This window comes from Gossypium raimondii, chromosome 8 (genome assembly GCF_025698545.1).
Source record: "Gossypium raimondii isolate GPD5lz chromosome 8, ASM2569854v1, whole genome shotgun sequence".
Taxonomy (NCBI): Eukaryota; Viridiplantae; Streptophyta; class Magnoliopsida; order Malvales; family Malvaceae; genus Gossypium; species Gossypium raimondii.
The window spans coordinates 56,861,662-56,889,440 of record NC_068572.1 but is presented as its reverse complement, the minus strand read 5'-3'; the positions used below and the strand labels follow the sequence as shown (position 1 = coordinate 56,889,440).

Genomic DNA, 27,779 nt, shown 5'->3' with positions numbered 1-27,779 from the left:
TATTTTAACTTCTCGAAATAAGGTGTTTTTTTAAAACAAAAGGTGCTATTCGGTATTTGAAATTCTGAGAAATTGTGCCCTAATTTACTGGGTTTCGATTTTTCTTTATTTGATCTAAATAATCGAATACTCTTTTTAGATTTAATTGTGTGAGTTTTAAAATCAAAAGACAAACTTAATTTTAAAGATTTAAAAATATTGTGCCCTAACTAACTGGGTGTGATATTTTATTTCTTTAAATTAGGAATGTTATCTTTTTAATTCATCCTCGAGTTAAAATTTTTTATTTAAACTCTTTTCAAATTTTCGACATCAAAGACATTAAATAATCAATTTGGTACCGATTTTTGGGCGTTACGAGGGTGCTAACCCTTCCTCGTGCGTAACTGACTCCCGAACCTGTTTTCTCAAATTTCGCAGGCCAAAATTGTTTTTAAGGTGAGCCGATCACACCTCAATCAAGGATCGGTGGCGACTCCAATTTTTGTTTTCAAAGTCGATAACTTATTTTTGTTTTCAAAAAAATGGTTTCGACAATATATATTATCAAATTCAGTTGATAAATTTGTGTTTTTAGCTTTTTAGGTGAAAGGGTCATAAAGAAAAAAAATACAAAAAAAAGACCAAAATACACAATTTGTAAATATTCTAAAATCAAGACTAAATTGACACATACATAAATGATGAGGGTTAAAGTTACTATTATGCTAATTTAAAAAGCTGCCACATCATCATTCGTTTTGATGAAAAATAAAAAGAAATTATTTTATAGTCTTTTATAATTAGATAATAAAATTTATCAATAATTTTAGTTACCCTTAATTTTTATCCATATACCGAGTGCCCTTCAATTCAACTATACCTAAATTTTTATTTTGATAGCAAAGCTCTACAATTCCATTTGTTTACAGAAGGTGGTTTAGTCTTTTAGGCTCTACAAGCCCATTTGTTTATTTTTTCATTTTTAAATATTGGCGTGTTAAATAATTGTTTTTAATATAAATAATAATTTATTATTCACTTTCAGAATTATAAACTTCTCACTCAGTTTTATTCATTTATTTAGATAAAAAAATCATCCACTTACAGTTTAAAAAGTACAACTATAAGAGCTACGGAGTTTCCTTCTTTTTTCTTCTAATTTAAATATCCTTATCTACTCTAAATTTTCTTGTTCAAACATTCTAATTATATTTAGCGAATAAATGTACAATGACACTGTATATTATATTATATTAATCCCTTTGATAACACGTTTCTCAAGTTCTAAGCCCATTGTATTAAGCCGAATAAATTATAAAAGAAGAAAAGCAAAGATCTTGTCATTCTAAACATCAAAACCAAATGAAAACACCCCCCCCCCCAAAAAAAAAAAAGGGGGTTAAAATCTGGGGGAAAGGAAGAATATGAAGAGAGAAACACCAGAGCCATTAAAATATTGATTCCATATGAGCGTTAATCAGTCACAGGGAAAAAAAAGCCAAAACAAAATCTTGAATAGTAAATAACTAATGAACATGTAATTAACCAAAATAGCACAGCCTACCGTTTCAACACCATCAGGAAACAAAATTATATACATACCAATTTTGCTACTTCAGCCCTTCCCATAAGTACACATCGTCGTACTTTCTAATTCCATGTTTTGCCACAAATATGTTTGGCAGGCATTACTCCGAAACAGTGACCTCTTTGTCAACCCTCCAATAGTTTGCATCGTTGAACTCCTTTATCCCAGCACCAACTTCGTCGGAGTTCTCCTTTTCGGGTACATTAGGAATGATATTCCTTTTCAATGGTCCTGCTTCCCCAACTATCCCTTCTTTCAAGGCTTGTTCCATTGCCTTCTCCGTACCTTCTAATTCCACGCCTACAAATTCAACATCCTCTTCAAACAAAGAGCGCACAGATGGTGGAGATTTTTTACTTGAATTGCTGCTCACTGATCCGTCACTCATATCCACGGAGTCTGAGGAACCATTTGCAAGTATGGATTCCCCATTCGAGGGCTGTCCAACATCAGTCATCACTGTCTCTGTAGTTCTGGCTAGGTTGACATCTGAGCTGTCATCATCAAGAAACGGATTCTTGCTTGAACCACCCACTTGGAAATCCGATGATTCTCCCCACCCCACCCATTCAGGTAAAGGCCTATCTCCAAGCAAGTCCTTGTTTTCAGTTGTATCAAACCTGAAGAATCCCATATCATTAGAAGCATTTGCTTTCTCCCCTTGGGGATCCAAGTCTCCACCGTTCATCGAATTTTTAAATCCATTCATCGCATCAGAAGTAGATGTGCCATTCATTGACTGTTTGCTTTCATTTAACTCATCCTCCTCTCCAACTATCACCTCATCGTCACTACTGCTGTTACCACCATTTGCAGTTCCATTCAAGTTAACATCATCAAATACCTCTGTGGGTGATGTGGCCATAGGTTCATTACCGATTTTATCATCTTGGAATGCAAACCAATTGGAATTTGTAAACAGACTGCTGCATTAAAACATGGGTTGTAATCGCCATTAAAATGGTTAGTTCAACAGAAGAATTCAACTGTGATATAGCCATGAAGCTAAGGCTACTTGAACAAATATTAATCAGCCAAATTACTCCATTACTATGAGTAATAACAAGAAACTCACCTCCCTTGGTCATCACTGAGCCTCAAGGATGATATGACAACCTCAGCAGATTCATCATCAAAGTATACATCCTGCATCGTAAAAATACATTTGCCATCAAATTTCACATTAAAAATGACAAAAAAATGCCAGCTTGTTTGGTTCTCCATCACTCAAGCTGATCTTAACAAATAGCCCTAAATTATGTTACCACCGATGTCTTTTTAATAGACATACAGAAGCCACAGGAAAAACACCCTCTTGGCCTCATATTAAACCATAGAGAAAGATTTGAAGTAAATTAAAAGAAAAAGAGTTGCTTACCTTGTCATCTCGACCAAGACCACCATGGTCCTGAAAGGAGTAAAACAAAAACATTAAGTATAGCAAACAGGTAGAATTCAAGAAGTTTTCAGGAGAAGCAAACTACACACTTCTTCATTATCATCATTCCCATATATTTTGTAACTGAAAGCCTGACTTAGGTTATTTGCTAAAGCTGCAACATCATAATCTCTATCATGAAGATCATCCTCGTCGCTATCCCTTGTTCTATCTTGGAATGCTGTTGGGCGGCTGGACAGGAGAAGGAAAAATACATTACTCTTTAAGTGATTTTCTGTTAGGTCTCACAACTATGCCATTACTGCAACTGGAAACAACGTGCTAACAACAAATATAAGTTCAAAAATTGGAAATACCAACTCTTCACATTAGCAGGCACCATATGACAGGCAAAAGCCATAAATAAGCAAGAAAAGTAGAAGAAACATTTCATATCTCATTTTTATAAGTTGGAAATCTGTCGCAAAGACCATCTAGAATCCATTAGTGCTAGCACTCCTTAAAATGCCATACCAAGCACCAAAATCTATAGGTAATTGACCCAAAATAAAAATCCAACTAATCAGACTGAAATACCAATCAGAAATGAAACAAGCACGTACCCACAAGCCCATCGATAAACATTTTCGACTGCATTACGTTCTTGCAAAACATTAGTTTGCCACTCGTTCCATTCGCTATTTTCCTATAAGGAAATTTATGAAGACGTGTCAGCAAGTAAGAAAAGAGTAAGTCAAATAATTCAACATTGCAATTCCAGCCAATGAAAGATATCACCAATGTGGCAAATAACAAAATAATAGAGCTTAATTCATATTTACCATACCACATAGAGAGATCCGTTCTCTAACTTTGGTTATAACAAAAGTTGTTAGGTTAAGCAATAATGCACCTAGATCCTGTAAGATCCTGACAGAAACATTCATACAACATTAAACAGCATCCAATTCCCCACCTGTATACATGCCTGAATGCGGCTGTTGCTGCTTCCCAACTGTAAAATTTTATTTGAAATGCGTGTAATATGTCCAATGTTTCCTACCCGATGTGCACATTTTCCGGCAGCAGGTAAAGTAGGCTGTTTGAGCAAAGAAGAGTTAAGCTGACTGCATAATCATGTAGCTTTATAACAGCTCCTGATTCTTTATTTATAATGGCTGTTAGGAAAATGGGGAAAAGTTGCATGATTAGAGCATCTACCTGATTACTGTCACCAGAAAGAACTGGATTTTTGTCAGTTTGAAGAAATTTCCCAATCAAATCACATTCTTGAAGAAGATTATCAACTATTGCATCATTCTTGCTTTCAAGACACGATAATATTATACTCCCCACATGATGATGTAATGCATTGTTGTATGGGTACCTGCATAATTTGAAATAAAGAATCAATCTTGAGCCTGCTGGCAGAAAAAAACCAACACCTACCTCAGGAAGACATCAAGCATTCTCTTCAAGATTCAAACTCCAATAAGTTTTTTAATTCCATTCAAGATGCCGGTTTTAAGCAAGAGCTTACTCGAAGAAAAGATCAATAACTCGTTGAATGGTTCCTGTGTTGACCAATTCCTTCTCTGCAGCTTCATTTCCAATTCTCAACAGTACAGCAATAAACTCCACAATCTGAAATAAAAGCAAAAATTTCAGAAATAACACATGCACCTATTGCACCTATTGCACCTACAAAGTTTGATATGCATTACAAACACCAAAAGAATCAAACAGGTGTCAGTTATCAGATTGAGTATTCCATTTTGGTTGGTACAGGAGACTTATGATGAGAATATAATATGAACCTTTAGACGATGCTTCCCAAGAGGCGGCCTCAATTCTCCATATGTGGTAGGCAAAATTTTCTCATCAGAGGACACATTCAAAAGCATGAGTAAGTCACCTACACAAACAAAAGCAGCCTTCAAGACCATGGCTAAAACGAAAGCCAACAGGTTCCAAGCACCTAGGAATATACAAAAACGATTACATACAACTTTCAGCAAAAGAAACCCACTCACCAAGCTTAGGCAGCATAGCATTGATAGTCTCCGAATTCACAGGAATTGAAGGCTCATACATATGTTGATGTCGGAAAGAATGCATCAAGGGAGAAACAATTGCTGATCTTTTGGGATCCAACAACGAGATGCAAACTGAGAGTGAGTGTATAAGGCCAGATTTTGAATGTGAATCTTCCAATGCATGACCAAATATCCTTACAACAAAGCTGCATATGAACATATACAAAATTACCGGTCAAGTCACAAACATAAACAAAGTAGAGCATTGAAATGGCAATGCATATAGGGAGGGAACACAAAGTAACTGAATCTCAGAAACCTTGGACTAGAGAGTTTAGTGGCTAAAGCTGATGGGGAATTCCGTGTTATTGTACATAATGTTTCTGCTGCATTAGCATGAACTTCAGGAGGACACTGGTCAATGTAGAAAAATAAAAAGCAGGTTGTGAGGTATTCGTTACGAGAAGAATGGCATGCCGTGAAAATATTAAAACAACATTACGCCAGAATACAACAGAAAATTCTCTTACTGATGGACTCAATTTATCCACAATCATTTCCAGCAAATTGCTATCAGCTAACCATTGCATTACATCCAAAAAATTGGGATATACATGATCATCACCTCCTACTAACCGAACCAAAACCTGTGAAAATAAGCATCTCATCTCAACGCTCATCCAAAACATATGAAAAGATGAACCATATAAAACTCACTACTGCACTAAACCAGGAAAAAGAAACTACTCAGGCACCTCCATGATGGATGTGATTCCTATCAAATCAACCAGTTGGCGAAACACATCTTGATGTACCTGTTACAAAGCTGTCTCAGTAAATCCATATAAATAAAACATTCTATCCTTCATAGTTCAGAGATTATAGAACACAAAGAAGCCCAATATTGCCATGCAAGTCATTACACTTGTAGTGTCATTACTGTACAAAACTCAGAGAACCAACTCACCAGATGAAAATGATCTATAATCTACAGAACTGTTAACAACACCCATAATTTAGCACATTTAAGTTAACTTACGGAGACAAATTATGTAGATGCATCATGCACATCCATGCCAAAGTTCAACTGAGGCACAAGATGAAGTTCAAACTGACAGTCTACATTCATACATGTCTCGGTTACACTAATCATCCAGATTTACAGGTTCTCGAATGCATCATCAAACAACATAAATGAAACAGATAAGCAAATTTCTGAGGAATCTAAGAATGTGATAGTAAGCACAAAATCTTTACTTACTTGAACATAGTTCATAATTGGAACAGTCTTCCGTAGCATAAGGCAGACAACAACCTAAAGTACCACAGCAAAAGAAACCTATTAAGTGGTAATAATAACTAAAGCAGTAATCAAACTAAAAATGATTGAACCAGCACAGAAACTACCTTACTGAAATAACCGGCTAGCAAGGCACTATGAGGACGGTTTGGTTCCAAGAAGGAGAAGAGTAAGTTCATCAACTGCAACAAGGAGACAAGCATAAGAAACAAAATCGTAGCAGTTTTCACAACTAAAAATGCATAATCAAGAACAAAAATGAAATACCTCTTCCTCCTCCACTAAAGTCTTCAGAATAACATCTATCTCACATGTAAATATCTCACAGGCTATGAATGGGAACCTAGATACATAAAAGAACACATCATTAAGAAAGGAATGACTAACATCAGATAAGTTGCAAGCCAACAAACTAGAAAGATTTATTTTTCCTGATTCTTCATTAAATGAAAATTACTTACTTGAAGACCCGTTTGCTGTCAGCATCCTCTGGAGGTTCTTCAACAACATATCGCAATAACTGCTCAACTTGAGCTCTATCTCGCAGACTGCAAATAAAATATTGAGCACATCATGAGCATCAAGCAAGACTAATCATCTATTAGATTCTACAAAGACTCCGACATTCACTAATAATCAATTGAAAAGAAAAACTTAAGGAAAAGGCACAATGTTATATAGTGGCAAAAATTACAAGTTGATGAGCCGACTGTTTAAAGCTTTACACTCTTGGATTATTTCTTCCTCATCCAGAAGCTCTTCCAAAGTAAAGTTTTCCTTGTCTAATATTGACTCCACCTACAAATGAGTATCGAGTCAATGAAATTAACCAGAATCCAGTAAACAAAAAAAATCAATAACCCGACAAAATTCTTAGAACAAGTCGTAGAAAATGGAGAACGAAAATGAAACAAAAAAACAAATGCAGGTAAGCATATCTACATAGCTCAACAGATTTTCTGAATTACATGCAAAAGCAGATAAAACAAAGTAAGAAAGTTCAGCTTCAAATAAACAGAATTCCAACCATTTCCAACTAAAGAAAGTACTTAAAATTCAAAGTTAATTCATCAAGTTGAACAAGGAAATTTCCCAAAAAGGCGGACAAATTTAAGTCGTCGAAACTAGTCTGCTGTGGCATCGATGAATCCAAAGTAAATTTCAAATTAACTAAGCAGAAAGAAAATCAAGAATTCGAACCTACAAAAACAAAAAGAAAAAAAAATAGAAACCTAATGAAAAATGACAAGTTCATTACATACGATAGAAAATTACTAAATCAATGTAGTAAGTAAAGATTAAAGAAATCAAGATTTTAAATTAAAAAGAAACAGAGAAATTAATTTAATTAATCAAGCAGTATAAAAATCACTCACCGGAGAAGAGGCAGATAAAGATGTTAGCTTCCAAAACATGGTGAAGAGATTAAGCAGAGAAATAGATCTGTAAACCTTAAATTTTTACCAGTGAATCTAGGAGTTGTCCAAAGAGGAGGAAAAATAGCGCGAGAAAATATATAAGAAAAAAAACCCTAATTTTTGCTGTTAAAAAAAGAAAGAGAATGAGAGATCGAAAAAACTATAAAAGAATTTTTTTTTTTTAAATGTCGGAGTAGCTGAGGGAACGAAGAAAAGGGAGGGGAAGAGTTTTTTTTTTGGCTGTGGAAAAATACAAAATGAAGCATGTCCCACGTATTTCACAAAATTATTCTTTTGGTCTAATGGGTTAATGGGCCATGTATGTAATGGATGGTCATGGTATGGTGGTGATGGTCATGGCCTCAAGGTGACTTGTGAAAAACTGATCCACCAGTTTCTAAAAATGGAGAACACTCTAAACTCACAGCATCATTCAAGTTTTTAAGGTCACGAACTCTGACTCCGATTTTTTCACAAATTTGTTTTTTTTTTTTATAAAATATTTTCTTTCAAATTACTTCCTCTTTTTGTAATTTCTTGCGGAAAGAATTAGTGCATTTAAACTAAAAAAAAAGTGAATAATGGAAAAATGGTCGCTTCTGGAGGTGGTGAGAATGCCGATAGTGGTGGACACGCAAGAATGCTACTGGTGGCAGTACAAGTTAGCAATGGGGCAACCAAAAGAGTTCACTTAAGGGAAGAAGATTTGTCAGATGCCTATGGAATGCCTATTGACTCTCCCTTCGAGGGTTGGGCTACTTTCAAGGCTATATTGATGAATGTTAATAAGAACAACATTCCTTACCTCTGTGGAGGTTGAGGACATTGATCTTCGAGAGGATGAAATGATTACCGAGACTATCGAGGTATAATAAGGATTAAAATGCATAAATTTTAAAATTTATAGTAGAAATTAAAAATAGGAGGTCCTAAAATGATTATCGTGAAATCGGCTTGAAAATTTGAATTCTAAATTGAAAGTTAGGTTAGTCTCAGTTTTAAGAACTAAATTGAATAAGTTTCAGAATATGTGTGACTTTACAATTGATTGTGAATTGAGTTGGAAAATTACGTTAGGCATTGTTGGCTAAAATTGGCGAAGAGTAGTTCGAGTTTTTTGTAAGTGTTTCTGAAACATAACACTTATTTGATTTCTATATTTCTTGATATTATGTGTCGTGTACTGTTTAGGGTAGACTTATTGTAGAGAATGGAAAGGAATTGGAGTAAATTCAACCGAATACCAAGATACGTGCCTAAATGAATAAACTTGCGATAATGGAATAGATTTTCATGGTGGATTGATATGAAGTTAAGTAGAAGCATACTGAAAAATATCAAATGAAACTTGCAAAATGGTTGAATTATAGCCGTACACGATGTGATGGAGATGATCGAGGGGCTATTAGGCCAAAATTGAGAAACCATCGTTGCCGGGCAATCTGGGATGGCAGGTCATTGTTGTCGGGCTTTCTAGGATGACATAAATGACTTATGAAACCATCGTTGCTGGGCAATCCGAGGTGGTATGCCATTGTTTCCTAGCAATTAGGGATGGCAGGTCATCATTGCCGAGCAATCCGGGATGACGATTTTAAATGAGCTAAAAAAATGGGCTTACGAGTTTGGAAATGTATCAGTATGTTAATATGGAACGATATCCTTAAGTTAGGCAAATGTGTAACCAGTGACAAACTCATGTTAAAGTTCAAGCTATATAGATTTTAGACATTCACTCAAGTTTATGCGATTTTCCTATCCTACCTCGTTTAAAATAAATAAATTGAATTCCCTACTCATCGTACAATTTGTCTTTCGTGTGTAGGTTAGGTACATAGCTTTATTCGAGTCCCACTTCAACATTCAACCGAGATCCTAGATTCCCTAAAGTTTGTTGTCTTTTGTTATACTTATTGTCATGTACCTAAGGAAGTCATTTTAGGATTTTGGATGGTCTATGTATGTCTGATATGTGATCATGTACTTAGATGAATGGTTAGCTTTGGTTCAAGTAATATATATACATCTTGCCATTTTGTTGTGGAACCTTGAATGATATTATGAGTATAACAATTTGAAGTTAATTGGGTAAGGTAGATAATAGGGTGAATGCTTAGGTAGATATCATGTAAAAATGGTATTGAATGGTTTTTGGTATGCTTTTGTTTGAGAAATGGTAGTCGATAATTTTGTTGTGTTTTGGTGCCAAATGTGGCATATTGGTTAGATGTTTAGGGATATATTCGATGGCATGTTTTAGCATGGTTTTGACATGTTATAGGTAGGTTCCTAGTGGCAAACTAAAATGCATTTTAGGTCATTATTAATGGTTGGATTGTATCATACATCAAATGACCTATTTTGCACCACACAGTTGTGTGTCACACAACTGAAAATTATTAACCATTTGTACCATACATTTTTCAATAGTCACACAGGCTGGCCACACACCCATGTAAGCACTGTAGATTTGGTTATTTAGTTTTTCACACGGTCCCAGTTTGTTACACGGCCTAGCCACACGCTCGTGTGATTTTGTTTTATATTTGCAAATTTAATCTACAAGGTCATAATGAGTTACACGGTCTGGGCACACGGCCCATAATTGCTCCTTTTTGTTGTAAAAGTTTCAAAATGGTCATTGTTGATGCCGGGTCAATTCTAGAGCTTTCGTAAGCTGAATTTAAATCTGATTTTGTTTGCAAAGCATGATTTTACGTGAATGTATGTAATTATTCAATGTTTAATAGAATTTTTGACTTATGAATCGCATGTAACTATTCTGTTAATTACTGTAACATCTTATCGCTCGGGTTCGATGACCAAACCAAGAAATGGGTGTTACACTAACCTCTTAGAAGGGAGGTTACAACTTGCTTAAGAAAACTTAATTCGTCTTTATAATGATGTCTCTGCTTCATCTATCCCATCAAAGAGCTCAGTGATCAAATGGGGTTAGGCTAAGAAAGAGTTCAAAAGGAAAGGTATTGAAATTAGTCAAAGAAAAGGTCCTTTAGTGCCGGCTAAAGAAGAAATTGACACCATTGTTGAAAACCTACCTGCTATTGAGTGCAATAAGGGTGCCTCCATGAATAAATATGTGGAGGTTGTTGACTGTGATGTAATGGATGGGTCTGATTATGTGTAATACTAAGGTCAATCAATACCACTTTCCCTTTTATTTTATTATAGCCCTTAAAGTATTTGATTGAAACTGTTAGGGGTGTGGAAACCCCCATTTTGATATATACATTAAGGAGTATTATTGGGAGCATGATACAAATATCTTAGCTTTATTTTAGAATAAAATTAGTGGGCAACAAGTTGATCGAGTGATTTAGAACTTTGGATTTCCATTCTCATATCGTTTTGAAGCTTATGGCATTGTGGGTGGAATATGAATTTTTTGGAAAGTTTTTGCCTTTATGGAAATTTTGTATAATCATTGGAAAACTACTAAGTCTTGGATTTGGAAATGTATACTTTAAGGGAGGATATATGCTAATTAGGTTTATATATTCAAATTTGGAATGGTGATAAGGTGGCAAGGGAAGGAAATTCCTTTTGTTTCACACAATACCTATTTTCGAACAAGCAAATAGGAGGGTTGTTGATCTTATACATCCAAGTTACTAGGTTTGGAGATCATCTCCTATATGAGAAAATTTAGGGCGTAATTGGCTAAATGAGTGAACTTCTTGTAGTTTCTCAATCGTTAATGGCTTGGATAGATTTGTATAGAAATGCTATTTTGATGGATCTTTCTTTGTGAAGACTGCTTATGAGCTTATTTGGGCACAAAATGCATAGTCTAATAATCCTTCCCTACATACTTTCAATTGGAAATCCTTATGGAGAACTAAAGGTCCTTTCAAGATAATTATATTCCTTCGAAAGAGAGGCATGTAAATTGATGACTGTTTTATTAATTATTAATCTAATTTAATGCTTAATTAACTATAAATTAAAACTAAGTGGAATCATCATCATTCTCCACTATCAACATAAAAAAAAATGGTGTAATAACCATTTTGGTACTTTGGATAATTACTACCTAGGTCATTAAGTATTCTCTTAATTAAAACTCAATAATGATTAGACTTTTATAATTTACTCCCTGAGCTTTAATTAACTATTTTCTCGGTTAAATTATTTAACTAATTTTTAATATATATTTTTACTAACTTTCTTAATCTTTATATTTTATCCTTGTAGAGTTGGTTTATGAAAATGAGGTTCAGAAATCACGTTTTTTGACACTACTGAAAATTGGATCGTTACACTGGTGCTCAAAAGCTATTCGGGTTTGACTTGAAAAATGTAACACCCCTTACCTGGTCTGGTCGTTGGACTCGAGCTATGAGATGCTACAACAGCTATCAGAATAGTATCATGCAAATCACATCGTTTAATTCAATTTGAAACATACCAAAGACGTACTCAACAACAATTGGGGAAGAGAGGAGGTAGGAATGAGAAATAGCGGAATCGGGGTTGAGAATTTGGAGCTACCCTCCCCAAGCAGAGGTTGTTCCTATAGACAAAAATGACATTAACTTAAAAGTTCAAAAAAACTTTATCACACCTGATTCTCCTAGGGACCCGAATTTAAAGAAAAGTTGGGGAGTTGATTGTATAGAAACATGAATTTTCTAGCTTTATTGAAATATTTAGAAACTTAAGTGGTGGTTAGGGAGTAATTAGATTTCAATTCTAGTTTAGTTAGATTGGAATTGGTTGGTTTCAAAATGGAAGACATAATGATTATGATTTAGTGGTTGATTTGGTCTGTGGAGACCGCGCCCATGGAGTATATATATATGGTGTGTGAGGAAATAGAATTCTTCTAAGTTCCGTTTACAAATTATTCTCCGCCTATAGTATCGTCTTCTTTGACCACTCCAGAAAATAAAGGGATAAAGTTGAAGGAAGCTCTGTACGTTGTAGTCATCATGTGATTTAAAGTTTGTGTAAACAACCCTAACCCGTATCCGTCACTGGAATAGGGTTACGGAGCATTACCGAAATATATAGATCAAATACAGACATTTCATATTATTTAACATTCATATAAAAAATTATTCATAAAGTCCCTTATATTAGCCTTCGAGGCCCAAAATATGCATTATAAAAAAGTCGGGACTAAATCAGGTACTTAAAGAATTTTTTGTAAAATTTTAAAAGTTTTCCTAGGTGAAAAGGACACATGCTCGTGTGGCATTTGAAATAAGGCACACGGTCGTGTCCAGCCCGTGCCCTTACCCATGTAACTCTTTGACTTGGGTCACACGGCCAAGTCACAAGCCCGTGTGCTAGGCCGTGTGAACATGAAAATATGTATTAAATAGATGCAGGGGTCACACGGCCAAGCCACATGCCTGTGTGCCAGGCCATGTGGTCAATTCTGAGCATTCTGTTTTGAAACTTTAAAGATGCAAGGGACACACAGCCAAAACACATGCCTATGTGCTAGGCCGTGTGTCACACATTGCTGAGACACATGCCCGTGCCTCTGCCCGTGTGGACAAAATAAGGTCATTTCCAAGCCTTATTTATCACCCAAACATGTCTTTCACCTACATTAACACTTAAACATATTCCCAATCCAATATAAAACATTTGAATCAAACCAAAACCAAGTCTTATGCATAGTGTAATACCCCCTACCCGTATTCGTCGCTGAAATGGGGTATGAGGCATTACCATATTTTACCGAATAATTTTTTTTTCAAAATCCCAAAGTTTTTTTTGAACTCAATATAACCCCTTTATAAATATCTAATCTTCCCTACAATTTTAAATCGAGACCAATCCAACACAACCAATCAATTTCAACATGTTTTCAAGATAGATTTAACGTATTCATAAGATAACCTCATCACATACCAAAACCAAAATTTGTTAGCCATACCAATGGCTAACCATGCATTCATTTCACATTAACATTTACTTTACTAGCTTATACATGCCATTGATTTCCAAAATAAAGTTTCTTTATATATCGAGATCTTGAGGTTAATAGTGTGATATGTCTCTGATCGAATCCGACCTTCGAGCTCTTAACACTACAAAACAGGGGAAAAAGAAATAGGTTAAGCACTTTGTGCTTAGTAAGTTCATGTAACAAGAATTATACTTACCTAATATTTTCAATACAATGCAATAAACATTCATACACCCATTCCATACATTATTCCCCTATCATGCACAAAATCAACATTCAAATTAGTCCAATAATTTCCATGTATCAATAATTTATACCATGATTGATGAGCTCATCAATTCCATGATTTCCATTCCCTTGTTATTTTTCCATATTTATCCCGTTGAACTACTTGGAATTTCGATGGATTTTCAAAGGTACACTTTAGTGTACAAATCCGGGTCCATCAATTCATATTCATGTGCACACATTTCCATTTCAGAGAGCACACTCCCGTGAACCTCATCCTTACAGCAGGATTACCAGTCCAGGCTAAATCCCCTGTAATATAAACTTATAGAGTATTGTCAAGATTTCCAGTCCAGGCTAAATCCCTTGCAATGACAATTACTCTAATGAGCTTGGATCTGAATTACAGTCCAGGCTAAATTAAGACCTTAATTCAGATTACCCGTCCGGGCTAAATCCATTTTCCACATATTCTTCGGGAGGGCTATATCAGGATAGGATCACCTGTCCGGGCTAAATCCTTTTTACCATCAATTCCTTTTTAGAGATCCATCGAATTTTCCTTCTATTCAACCGGGATTTATTCCCCTTTTTATTAAATATATCAATGTTCCATCAATTTTTATACAATGAACATTCAAATCATATTCACATCAATAACAAACATTTCAAGCATTTAAGAATATAATTCGAGTTACATGAACTTACCTCGATACTTGTTCGTAAACAAAAAACTACTAATCCCGAACTTTTTATTTTCCTAGATCTAGCTTCGTACTTGAATTTTCTGGATCTAAATAAATAAATTTAATCATTAAACTAATACATTTCATGTTCATATGTAACATTCTCTATAATTCCATTATTTTTTTATAGTTCATTCAAAGCTTTCTCCTTGAGTCATAGTCGCTAAATTATTTATATCTTGAGCTACGAAACTCCAAATTAAGATCCACTAATTTTACCCAAAACTAGACTCACATATATTCTTACCGTAAAATTTTCAGAATTTTTGGTTTAGCCAATAAGTAAAGTTTATTCTTTAAAGTTTCCCCTGTTTCACTGTTTGACAGTTCCGACCCCTCTTCACTAAAAATTAATTATCTCATTTTACAAAATTTGGATGATGTTATTGTTTGTTTCTTTTGAAAATAAACTCATTAAGGATTTTAAACATATAAATTTAAACCCCTAATTATTTTTATCCAATTTTTGATGATTTTCCAAAGTCAGAACAGGGGAACCCGAATTCATTCTGACCTTGTCTCGCAAAATCTATTATATCTCATGATTTACAATTCCATTGCTTACACTGTTTCTTTTATAAGAAACTAGACTCAATAAGATTTAATTTCATATTTTATTCATTCTCTAATTCTATCTCTACAATATTTTGTGATTTTTCAAAGTTAGATTACTGCTACTGTCCAAAACTGTTTTAATGCATGATGTTAATTACTATTTTTCCCTAAGCTTTCAATAAATGATAATTTCATCCCTGCTCAATTAACCTCTCAATTGAGCTGATTTTTCTCAATTAACACTTTATTATATCACTTTAAACTACTTTATAACCTTTGGAAATCAGAATTTTAGCACTAGACTTTGATTCCAAACTTTTTCATAATTAGGTCCTACAAATCAATTTCTATTGAAATTACCTAATAAAATCATTTCATAAACAAATTAAAGCTTCAATTTCATGCTAAATCATCATATACTTCCAGCACATATTCATAGAAACTTTCAATTTCATTCATAAAATCAAAAACTAATGAATTTAGTAATAGGACCTAGTTGTAAAAGTCTTAGAAACAAAAAAAATTACAAGAAAAAGGCAAGGATTAACTCACTTGGTGCAGAAATTATGAAAAACCAGCTTGAGTAAACCCTTATGATGTTTTTTTCTGATGAGAATGAAGAAAATATTAAGAGAATTCTAGATATTCCAATTTGGTCCTATTTTATATTAGTAAATTTTTGTTATTTTCCCATTTTGCCCTTATTTCACCTATTCTCCTGATTTTTCTCAGCTTATGCCGCCCAAAATATATCCTTTTGGGCTTATTTGCAATTTATGTCTCTCCTCATTTAACAATTGAGCTATTTAATCCTTCTAGTAACTTTTACACCTTTTTCAATTTAGTCCTTTTCACTTAATTGACTACTCAAACATTAAAATTTTCTAATGAAACTTTAATACCATATTACTAACACTTCATAAATATTTATAAAAATACTTTGACTCGGTTTTACGAGATCGAGGTCTCGATACCTTGTTTTTACCCGATTTCTTCAATAATTTTTTTCTAACTAACCACTAAATCGGTAAAATTTTTCTATCGATATTTTTATACGATTTTCCTATCATATGAATATTCATGCAAAAAATATTAAAATAAATTTCTCTTTAAATCAGATTTGTGGTTACGAAACCACTATTCCGATAACCTTAAATTTTGGCCATTACACATAGCATATCATCTTATATAATCAAGTATCCATGCTTAACAATTTGATTACTTACATATATATTCATATTTGTACTAATTCAAGCCATGGTACAATTTGCCTATTAGTTAACCATCAATCAATTATACCAAAACACATATCAACCATGATAAGACCATATACTTATATATATCAAAATGCATCAAACATAAACCATACCAATGGCAAATCACAACCAAACACATACATGCCATCATTTGGCCAAATTTAGCCTATACATGTCATTATACCCAAAATTTTGCTATTTATATCGAAACGAGCTGAAGGATAGTGTGATGTAGCTCCGACTAGCTTCCAACCTCTACGAGCTTCCGAATAATATAAAACAGAAGAAAGAAACATAGTATGCTTTAAAGCTTAGTAAGTTCGTATATTGAGAAATTAACTTACCATTCATTTACATTTAAGGTAAGCATACAAATATATCCAAAGCAATTTGGCCAATAGCCTATACACATATACTCATTAAACATGTTAGTAATGTATTTCACATGAATTTCAAGTAAACATATATGAGCTCATAAATATTCGGTTTTCCATATACATATACTTTTCACATCAAGTGTCCATGAAACATGTACACATCCTATCCTTGTATTTCAAGCATATATTCGTAAAAAATCTTTTCAATTTCATAACATCTCATGTTAGAACTTTACCCATTGAATCATTTAAATATCGATGGATACTTGGGTAGTACACACGAAGTGTACAAATCTGTAATATATCAATTCATATTCAGGAATGCTCATACAAGCACATAACAGGAAGCTCTCTCTCGAGCCATATAACAAGAAGCTCATGTGAGCCATGTAACGGGAAGCTCATTTGAGCTGTATAACGGGAAGCTCATAAGAGCCATAATTGAGAAGTTCAAACGAGCCAACATTGCGAAGCTCTGGAGAGCTATTAATCGGTAAACTTACAAAGAGCCTTTAATTGGGAAGCTCCGAAGAACCATATATCGAGACACTCATAAGAGCCGTGGTGTGTCTACAACACATGCAGAATCACAACCAATCGGTATGCTTCGAAGAGCTATTAACGGGAAGCTCGCAAGAACCATATAACGGGAAGTTCAAGAAGGCCATATATCAGGATGCCCATGAGAGCTAATAACGGGATGCTCTTTTGAGCCGTGGTGTGTCCGCAACATATGTTGGACCACAACCAATTCGGGAACCCTGTATCCATCGAATCTCATTTATTCAAACATGACTTAATACTTGTCGGGCATTATCGGACATGTGATCATCACTTGTTCATGGCAATTATACAATTCACATACATATCATTCAATTTAAACATATAAACATACAATTTAGTTACACAAACTTACCTCAACAAGTGTTCGTGTATTTGAAATCTACTAATCTGACACTTTCTCTTTTCCTCGTTCTAACTCCGTATTTGGTCTATCCGGATCTATATGAATAAATTTAACATCAATTCATGTTCATTTCAATTCAATTCACATCTTTGGAAAAAATACCATTTTGCCCTTATACTTTTGATTAACTATAATTTCATCTCTAGGCTCAGAAAATGAAATTCATGCAATTTAATCCTTATTTGAAGCCTAGCCAATTTTTACATGTAACATTTACAGCCCATGTATTTCATAAAATTTAAAATTTTTCCATGAATTTTACATATTTATAATTTAGTCCTTAAATCACAATTTTTCAAAATTCACTTTACAAAAGTTGTTTATCTATCAACAAATTTTTATTTTCTACCATAAATTTCATAATTCATGCATATTCATCCATGGAAAAATTTAAAACTTTGATAACTTTACAAATTAATCCTCGAGATAGCTCGATTAAGCTATTACGATCTCGAAAATATAAATATTACTAAAAAGCGGGACAAGATTACTTACCCAATTAAGCCAAGTAAGCTTGCTTAAATTCTTTTCTCTTAACTAGGGTTTCCATGTAAAATAATTTGGGAAAGATGATAATATGATGATATTTTTATTATTTTATCATTTATAATCTTTTATTATTTTACTTTCCAATTTCATCATTTTCTTTATTTAATTTTCCATGGATGAATCATCAAACTTGTCTACTAACTCCTCTTAATGGTCTATTTTCCATATAAGGACCTCCAATTTTGAATTCCATAGCTATTTGATACTTATAGCTACTAGAACTCAACTTTTTCATTTCATGCAATTTGGTCCTTTTATCAATTAAACATGTAATCAGTAAAATTTTCTTAACAAAATTTTTATACGATATTCCTATCATACGATAGACTATAAAATAATTTTAAAATAAATTTTCTTACGGACTCGGATTTATGGTCTCGAAACCACTATTCTGATTTTACTGAAAATGGGCTGTTATAATTTGGAAGTAGAGAACTTGGGGAATTGATCAGTTTTCTTATCCCTCCAAACTCGTGGATTAAAGGAAGGAGTAGAGTAATTACTCTCAAAGCTTCTGTATAATTAAGGATTTTGGGTTTTAAGGTTTGAATGCCTTTGAGTTAGTCGATAAGTGGTTGTTATACTTAGTTGCTAGGACAAGGGAGGCTTTAGCGTTTGGACAAGCTAAGCTGTCAAGAATAAGGAAGCAATGTGAGTTTCAGTGCTCTACTTTTGAGTGATCGCTGACAATGCATTGTTTGAATGGTCTGTGTTTAAGTTGTTTTGAGTTTGTCTGAAATTGTTGTTATGTATAGATTTGGTACATAAGCATACCAAGCATGAATTTGTGTTGAGTTTTGTGATGATGTATAATTTTCGTTGATTGTAATTCTAGGTATGTATAAGATGGTGTAGGTAATTGAGTACCCGTAAATGTATTTTTATGCATGAATTGATTATGGTACTACTACATATAAATTTGGTGCTCCACGTTATTATGTTATGTGATTATATGTTTGTGTTTATAAATTGTGGAGTACGAAGGGGAAATTATTGACAGGTTAGATGAAGTTAAGATTAGGAAAGGGTGATTCTGTATACCACGATCCAAACTTTTCTAGATGTAAACCGTGAAATACAAATCCCTGGGACTTGTGGAGGGGACACTACGGTGTTCGAGCATCAAGGTTAAAAGTGGCAAAATAGAGGAAACGACAGATAGATAGGGAAATGGAATTTTCATTAGATTCTGCAATCCGGTATTGCTGGGTTCAAACTGAGATATGTGAAGTTCCAGACCTTGCGGAAGGGACGCTTCGGTGTTGGAACATCAAGGTTAAAAGTGGCAAAATAGAGGAAAGGATGGATAGATAGGGAAATGTAATTTTCATTAGATTTCACAATTCGATATTGCTGGGTGTAAACCGGGATGTGTGAAGCTTCGGGCCTTGCGGGGGGATACTTTGGTGTTCGAGCATCAAGGTTAAGTAATGATATCGACTGTCTTACTAGAGTGGCACTATGATGATGCTTATTAGGTTTCATACAGCAACACTGCGACAACAATCAGTAGGCTCTATGGGGCAACCTCGTGACGACTGTAAGGTCCTTCAGGACGATACCTCAAAGGAGGTTTAACGTGTAAGATCGTATCTCGGCTATGACATCTAAAGTGTTTGGTATGACATCTAAAGTGTTTGCTATGACAATGTATAAGATCATAGCTTGACTTTGGCAACCAATAGAGTCCACCAGGACATTAAACATGGGTTCAGACTGGGTAAGACTATAGCTCGAATATGGTGTCAAGTGAAGTCCGCCAAAATGGGTGGGATAGGAAGATGACATTACAAGGTAAGAAAGAGACTGAAGTATGATCTATTTGGAGAGTAACATGAAAGGACAAGTACAACTTGTCCGAGAACGCGGGTAAATGGGTTAGTCCAACAATTCGCCAAATTAAGAAGATAAGAAAGACGAGTAAGAACATATGAGTCTACAGGTTTTGGCAAGTAAACCCAAGTCGGGGGTGAAAATAGAAGGATAAAGTGGAACCTAAGCCTAAGGGGTCTACAGGTAAAAGATAGCCTGAGCGGGTAAGTCTGTTGGGGTTCACTTAGAAACAATGATTGTAACAACTCATTTTTAATGAAATCGAAATAGTGGTTTTAGGATCACAAATTCGAGTTTGTAAGAAAAATTATTTTAAAATTATTTTATGGTCTATTGTATGATAGGAATATCGTATAAAAATTTTGTTAAGAAAATTTTATCGATTTCATGTTTAATTGAGAAAAGGACCAAATTGCATAAAATGCAAAATTTGAATTCTATTAGCTAAAAGGATCAAATAGCTATGGAATTCAAAATTAGAGGTCCTTATATGAAAATAAACCATTAAGATGAGTTAGTAGATAAGTATGCTTAGTCATCCATGAAAAATTAAATAAAGAAAAAGATGAAATTGGAAAGTGCATAAAATAAAAGATGATAAATAAATAAATACCTAATATCATCATTTATCATCATTGTTCCCAATAAAAAAAGATAGAAACCCTAGTTATGGTGTTCAGTTTTTGAGCAAGCTTAATTGGCCTGATTAGGTAAGTATTTTGGTCCCGTTTTTAGTAATTTTTATATTTTCGAGATTGTAATAACTTAATCTAGCTATCTCAGGGGTTAATTTGCAAAATTAAAATTTTTCCATGGATGTGTATGCTAAAATTTTGAAGATTATGGTAGAAAATGAAAGGTTGTTGACAGATAAATAATTTTTGTAAAGGAAATTTTGATGAAATTATGATTTAGGGACTAAATTGAAAAGATGTAAAATTCAAGGAAAAGATATAAATTTTATGAATTACATGGGCTGTAAATGTTACATGTAAGAATCGGCTAGGCTTGGAATAAGGATTAAATTGCATGAATTTCATTTTCCGAGCCTAGAGACGAAATCATCATTAACTAAAAGTATAGGGGCAAAATGATAATTTTGCCTAAGATGTGAATTGAATTTAATTGAAAATGAATTGTATTAAATTGAGTTAAATTTACTCATATAGATTCGAATAGACCAAATACGGAGTTAGAACAAGGAAAAAAGGAGGTATTGGATTAGTATATTACAAAAACACGAACACTTGTTGAGGTAAGTTCGTGTAACTAAATTGAGAATTCATATGTGTTAATTGAATTGTATGTATGTGATTGTATTGTTGCTATGTATATGAAATTAATCGCATATCCGACAATGCCCGACAAACATTAAGTCTCGATTGAATAAATGAAATTCGATGGATACAGGGTTCTCGAATTGGTTGTGGTCCTGCATATGTTGTGGACACACCATAGCTCGAAAGAGCATCCTGTTATTAGCTCTTATGAGCATCTTGATATTTGGCCCTCTCGAGCTTCTCGTTATATAGTTCTTGCGAGCTTCCCGTTAATATCTCTTCAGAGCATCCCGATCGGTTGTGATCCTACATGTGTTTTAGGCACACTGCAGCTTTTATGAGCGTCCCGTTATATGGCTCTTCGTGAGCTTCCCGATTAAAGGCTCTTTGTGAGCTTCCTAATTAATGGCTCTCTAGAACTTCCCGATATGGCTCGCTTGAACTTCCCGATATATGGCTATCCGGAGCTTCCCATTAATGGCTCTTCGGAGCTACCCGTTATTGGCTCGCATGAGCTTATTGATTATGGCTCTTATGGGCTTCCCGTTATATAGCTCGGATAAGCTTCCTGTTACATTGCTCACATGAGCTTCCTGTTATATGGCTCGAGAGAGGGTTTCCCAATTATGTGCTTAAATGAACACCCCCGTATATGAATTGACGGATTTCAGATTCGTACACTTCATGTGTACTACCCTTGTATCCATTGATATTTTAAATGATTCAACGAGTAAAGTTCTGATGTAAGATGGTATGAATTTAAGATGAATTATTATGATAAATAATTGAAACACAAAGTTATGATATGTACATGTTTATGGACACTTGAAGTGATAAATACATGTATGTGGAAATTGAATATTGATGAGCTCATACATATTTCTTGGTGTTTACATGACTAACATGATTTTTGAGGATATGTGTTAGGCTTTTGGCCATGTTGTTTGGAATATGTTTTATTTGCTTACCTTTAATACGATTAAATGGTAAGTTAAATTACATGTTATATGAAATTACTAAGCATTAAATGCTTACTTTGTTTATTTCTTTTGTTTTATAGTATTCGAAAGCTTGTAAAGGTTGGAAGCTGGTCAAAGCTACATCACACTATCCATCGGTTCACTTCGGTATAAATAATAAACTAATTTTGGTTATAATGGCATGTATAAGTTATTTAGCCAATGTTGGCATGTAAATGTTTGATTGATAATAGCCATTTGAATGACTTATGTTTGGTATGTTTTGATGTATATATATAAGTGGATTTATCATGTTAGAAATATTGAGCTTGATTATACGTATATGCATTTGGTTATTTAGGTTAATATGAACATTAGGTAGACATGATAATAAATTGTTATTTGAGGTGCCTAAGAGCACATTGGTTGTGTGAGGTAATATGTCATGTTTAAGGCATGATTTTGGTTTGATTAAAGTGTTTTGATATGGCTTGAAAATGTGTTAAAGTATTGATGTAGGTTGAAGAAAATTTGGGTGAGAAATGTGGCCTTGGAAAGGGCCTATTTTCGTCCAAACGGGTAGAGACACCGGCATGTGTCTCAACAGTGTGTGACACACGACCTAGCATATGGGGGTGTGTTTCGGCCGTGTGTCCCCTGTATCTTTAAAATTAAAAATAGAATGCTCAGGATTTTTCACACGGCCTGGGACACAGGTGTGTGGCTTGGCTGTGTGACCCCTACACCTATTTAATGAAATTTATTATGTTCACATGGCCTAGCACACTGACGTGTGACCTAAGTCAGAGAGTTACACGGGTACTAACACGGGCTGGGACACGGCCGTGTGCCCTATTTCGAATGCCTACACAACCTAAGGCATAGGCGTGTCTCTTGACCGTGTGAGCTACACGGCCTGACCATACAGGTGTGTGCCTCTTGTACCTAGGTAAAATTTTGAAATTTTGCGAAAAAATTTCTAAATACCCAGTTTAGTCTCGACTTGATTCTAATGCATGTTTTGAGTCTCGAGAGCTTATATAAGGGACTTTATGAATAATTTCTGACATGAATATTAAATAATCTGAAATGCCCGTATTTAATCTGTATATTTTGGTAATGTTCTATAACCCTATTTCGGTGATGGATACGGGTTAGGGGTGTTACAATGATAGCGTAACAGTCTGTCTGGTATAGTTTATCAGAAACCAATAGAGAGGAAGGATGTTTGACCAGGATTAAATAATACCAGATAGACCGTGTGGAGCTAATAAGAGAAGAGTCTGCCAAGGACTAACCTGGGACGGATAGTTTGTCAATAATACCGGAGGGTAAGGATTTGAAATCTAAGGAAGTAAATGGAAGACAACCAATGGTAGACAATGGAATTTACATCAAAGGTTGTGAGTAAAAATGGAAGATAAGCTTTTTAGATAGTAAGGGAAATTGGGATAAGGCAAAATCAAACCTATACCACTAGAGGACCATTACCGTAAAAGAACATGCTTATGTCTCAGATAGAGAATAAGTCCGCTAGTGGTGAGCTGGGGGAAAAGGGGGAGGCATCGACCTCGTCGGTGAAATCTGTGGAAGGCCAATGATGATCAGAGAGTTGAAATCTCTACTTAAAATGTTGTTCCTTAAAGTTTCTGGATTTTTACAATAGTGTTGTCTTGCATATTCTCACTAAGCTCATTTGAACTTACAAATTTACTGCTTATTCGTAGGATAAAATTTTGACTTAAGAATCGAGTAGAGGGACCAAGCTAGATATCGCTAGTTTGTGAGAGGGGTGTGATTGTCATTCATGTGTATAGATGGACACTCCTTAGAGGTTACGTCTCAAGAATTAAATTGGATGTATTAGTGTCATAGGCTTAATCAAAATAGCGAATAACGTTAGAGATTACCAATATAGTAAATTTGTAATAATTCTAAAGTTTGTTTGAAGTGGGTTATGGCTGAAGTTAAATTTTGAAAAAAAAAGAGTGGAAATTAAAACATTTAAATAGGATAGTCAATGAGTTTAGTTAAGTTACATGTGGGTCGTGACATTTAGTATCTGGACTGGTGGATCGGGTTGGGTATAGGGTGTTACAAAATCAATTAAAAAAATGACATTAGCTAGGTATTTCTTTTTTTTTCTCATTATTACCCTCGAGATAGGAAGATGAATGTCGCCACTGACTGGTGCAGTATAGATTGTGGCAACGAAAGGCGGAAAAGGGGAAGATCAAAGATAAACGTCGGTGAATGGTGATGAGAAACATTGCTGGCTGGCGGCAGACACTGGGTTATGAGGGATTGGAGGCAACAAAAGAGACGGTTAAAATGGGAGGAACAGAATGTCTTACGGGATTTGAATTGGTAAGACATTTTCCTTAAAAAAAGCCTTCATTTTCCCTTTTTTGGAGAATGATTTCCTTTAGTAACTCATTTTCCACCAAACAAACATGGGAAAATAATTAAAATGTTTTCTGTAAAACGTTTTACATGTAAACAAATGGACCTTTAGTGTTAGCAAGAGATCCAAGCTTTTTTGTGGTGCGACATTAGCAGAATATAGATTAGGCAACAATATCATTATCCGATGTACACTCAAAGGATATCCTATATTAAATAAGTGGTACAATGTCTTTTTCGAGAAAACAAAAATACACTACAAGCTGGAATTGGTCATGTTAGGTATTCGACAACTACAATACAATTGCGTCATCTATTTTCAACAAATGGTTGGCTCACCCTCTACACAATTTGGTTATTCAAATAGCAAATAAAGCTGCTATACTTAGTCTAACTGACATACTTATCATCTTTTTGTTATTTTTGTCATAACATTAAAATATTTACCAAATTTATAAGAGAAAATACAACACATTATTACATTTCTTAGTTAACAATTTACACTACTTAAATACCAAACACTCTAACATGGTAATTATATAATTACTACATATCATTTATGTATTATAATGATACTTTTTTGCCATTTTAAATTTTCCAAATTTATGTTCTTCATCTTTTTTAACAAATAAATATTTTTTGTTTTTTATAATTTATTACCATTAATAAATAGACATTGTTATTAAAAAAACTAAATATTACTATGGCGTACAATGTATGGTATGTGTGAACACTTGCCTTTTATATACTTATGTATATGTTATTTTTATTTGGCATTACCATTTATAAATTAATATATCAAATATTTATGATTATTTTTAAATATGTTATTAGTCCTTGTATTTCTAAAAAATTAAGATTTGGACCCTATACTTTAAAAGTTAAAAGTTCAATCTCTTATTTTTTTCAATTTAAAATCTTAGTCCCATCATTATCATTGTTGATAGTTTCGCTAAAATTTATCAACTTAACATGATTATTTTTCATCAAATATATACCATGTCACATGAGGACAACTTAATCAACATGCCAAATGAGTAAATTTTGATGGAAAATACTTATGATTTAATCACTAGAATAGGTTTTTAAATAAAAAAGTTGGAGGATAAAAGATTAAATCTCAAATTTGGTTTGTATGAGGACTAATGTCATATTTTTTATATTACATGATTCATTTAAATACATGATCTTGAAATTATTTTATTTTATCATTTTATGACTAAACAAATTATTCAATATTATGTGATTCCTATATAATATATGTGTGAATAATTGCATTCTATTTTATCATTTACAATTTGAGGTAGACGTCAAGATCTTCCTTGACTAGACTTAAATATGCATTATATATCTGTCATTTTCATATATACATTTATATATAATACTTATGATTCAGTATAAATACATAATAAAAATTATTTTATCATTTTATAACAAACTAAATTATTCAATATTATAAGATTTGTATACATACATAATGTAAAAAAATTGTATACACATGACATCACTTTTGACTAAACAAATTATATACGCATGATACTTTAATCATTGTAAACAAAAATAAAAACCAAACCTAACACATCTAATAGAATTCTCAGTATTGCATTATAGCTTCATTATCTCAAGATATCTTCTATATACTAAAATATTGGCTATTATTGTCATTTAATTTGAGAAGATTTTCACGCACTTCACCTTTATATAAAGCATCCATTTGGTGTTTGGGTAAGCAATACATAAGAAAAAGAAAAAAAAACCATTCCAATATTCCCCCTTTGATTTGCAAGCCATGAATAGAAAGAAGGTCAAGCTTGCTTATATCACCAATGATTCAGCAAGGAAAGCCACATACAAAAAAAAAAAAAAGAAGGGTTTGATGAAAAATGTGAGTGAGCTAAATACCCTTTATGGTATTGATGTTTGCTCTATCATGTACAATCCTTATGAGTCCCAGCCAAAGGTTTGGCCATTCTCCATGGGAGTCCAATGAGTGCTCTCCAAGTTCAAAAGGATCCCCGAGATGGAACAAAGTAAGAAGATGGTGAACCACGAGATTTTCCTCTCCTAAAGGATTGCCAAAGCAACTGAGCAACTTAAGAAGCACTGCAAAGAGAACCGGGAAGAGGAGATGACCCAAGTCATGTTCAATAACATTTCTGGTGAAAAGGTCATCTGTGGTTTGAACTTGGGGGACTTGTATGATCTCAACTGGTTGCTTGATGAAAACATGAGGGATATCGACAAGAGGATCGCTGCACTTGCTAATACACCCCTTAATCCCTGAGGGGCATCGTCATCGTTGTCCTCATTTGTGGCTGTACTACCACCAATGACAATGGTAATGCTCGAAGCGATACCGAGGATCAATATAGAGGACATCGTACAAACAAAGGTGAATAACATGGATCAAATGCAGAGGCAACAATGGATCATAGAGATGATTTACAACAACAATAACAACAACAACAACAACAACAACAACAACAACAACAACAACAACAACAACAACAACAACAACAACAACAACAATCCTTAAACTCATGTGGCATTTGGTGGCAATGAGATGATGTTCCAGTTTGGTGACAACATCAATCTCAATAATAGCCTTTGGTCCAATGCTTTTTTCCTTAGAAAAAATAAGATTTCATTTGTGTCATCTATTTGCTTCTATTATGGCCTTTGATCCAAAGGTATTTTATCATTTTATGTTATGATGGTGTTGTGCTTTTTGAAACTTGCTCACAAATCGCATATGACACATACAGGGTTCATATACAATAATTCATAGGGTTTGCATAACATTATCCTAGAGTTTGCACATAGGGGGTTCGCATACTTAAGGTTCGCACGTAAGGGTTCACACACTTAGGGTTCACACATTCATTCCTCATATGGGTTTGCCTAGTATTGCTAGGGGTTCACATACTTAGGGTTCGCTCAAAAGGCCTCATAATAAGAATTCGCACATGGTATAACTTTC

At 34.0% G+C, this 27,779-nt stretch overlaps 1 protein-coding gene and 1 pseudogene across 2 annotated transcripts; one reads left to right on the top strand and one right to left on the bottom strand.

Annotated features, from left to right (window-relative positions):
• Positions 1-1,407: 1,407 nt before the first annotated feature.
• On the bottom strand, positions 1,408-7,943 carry LOC105792397 (uncharacterized). Of its 2 annotated transcripts, none has more exons than XM_012620955.2 (19): positions 7,661-7,943; positions 6,979-7,082; positions 6,746-6,832; positions 6,552-6,627; positions 6,392-6,466; positions 6,246-6,299; positions 5,740-5,799; positions 5,515-5,631; positions 5,304-5,398; positions 4,982-5,190; positions 4,766-4,863; positions 4,489-4,592; positions 4,170-4,335; positions 3,925-4,047; positions 3,572-3,654; positions 3,059-3,200; positions 2,949-2,978; positions 2,646-2,716; positions 1,408-2,496 (listed from the first exon to the last, which is right to left on the bottom strand). In XM_012620955.2, the coding sequence occupies exons 1-19, from the start codon at positions 7,697-7,699 to the stop codon at positions 1,671-1,673; spliced, it is 2,559 nt and encodes an 852-aa protein (XP_012476409.2). In that variant the 5' UTR covers positions 7,700-7,943; the 3' UTR covers positions 1,408-1,670. The 2 variants fall into 2 exon arrangements, with proteins under 2 accessions (XP_012476409.2, XP_012476410.2); XM_012620956.2 differs by having other exon boundaries at positions 1,408-2,493; positions 7,661-7,942.
• An 18,645-nt stretch (positions 7,944-26,588) lies between these two features.
• Positions 26,589-27,083, top strand: LOC105793445 (agamous-like MADS-box protein AGL80; annotated as a pseudogene).
• The last annotated feature ends 696 nt before the right edge of the window (positions 27,084-27,779 follow it).

Coding starts and splice junctions, on each gene's coding strand:
- LOC105792397 (XM_012620955.2), bottom strand. CDS start 7,699: ATGTTTTGGAAGCTAACATCTTTATCTGCCTCTTCTCCG. Junction 4,864..4,981: donor TGCTATGCTGCCTAAGCTTG/GTGAGTGGGTTT, acceptor TTGTTTGTGTAG/GTGACTTACTCATGCTTTTG. Junction 4,593..4,765: donor TTGGGAAGCATCGTCTAAAG/GTTCATATTATA, acceptor CTTTTATTTCAG/ATTGTGGAGTTTATTGCTGT.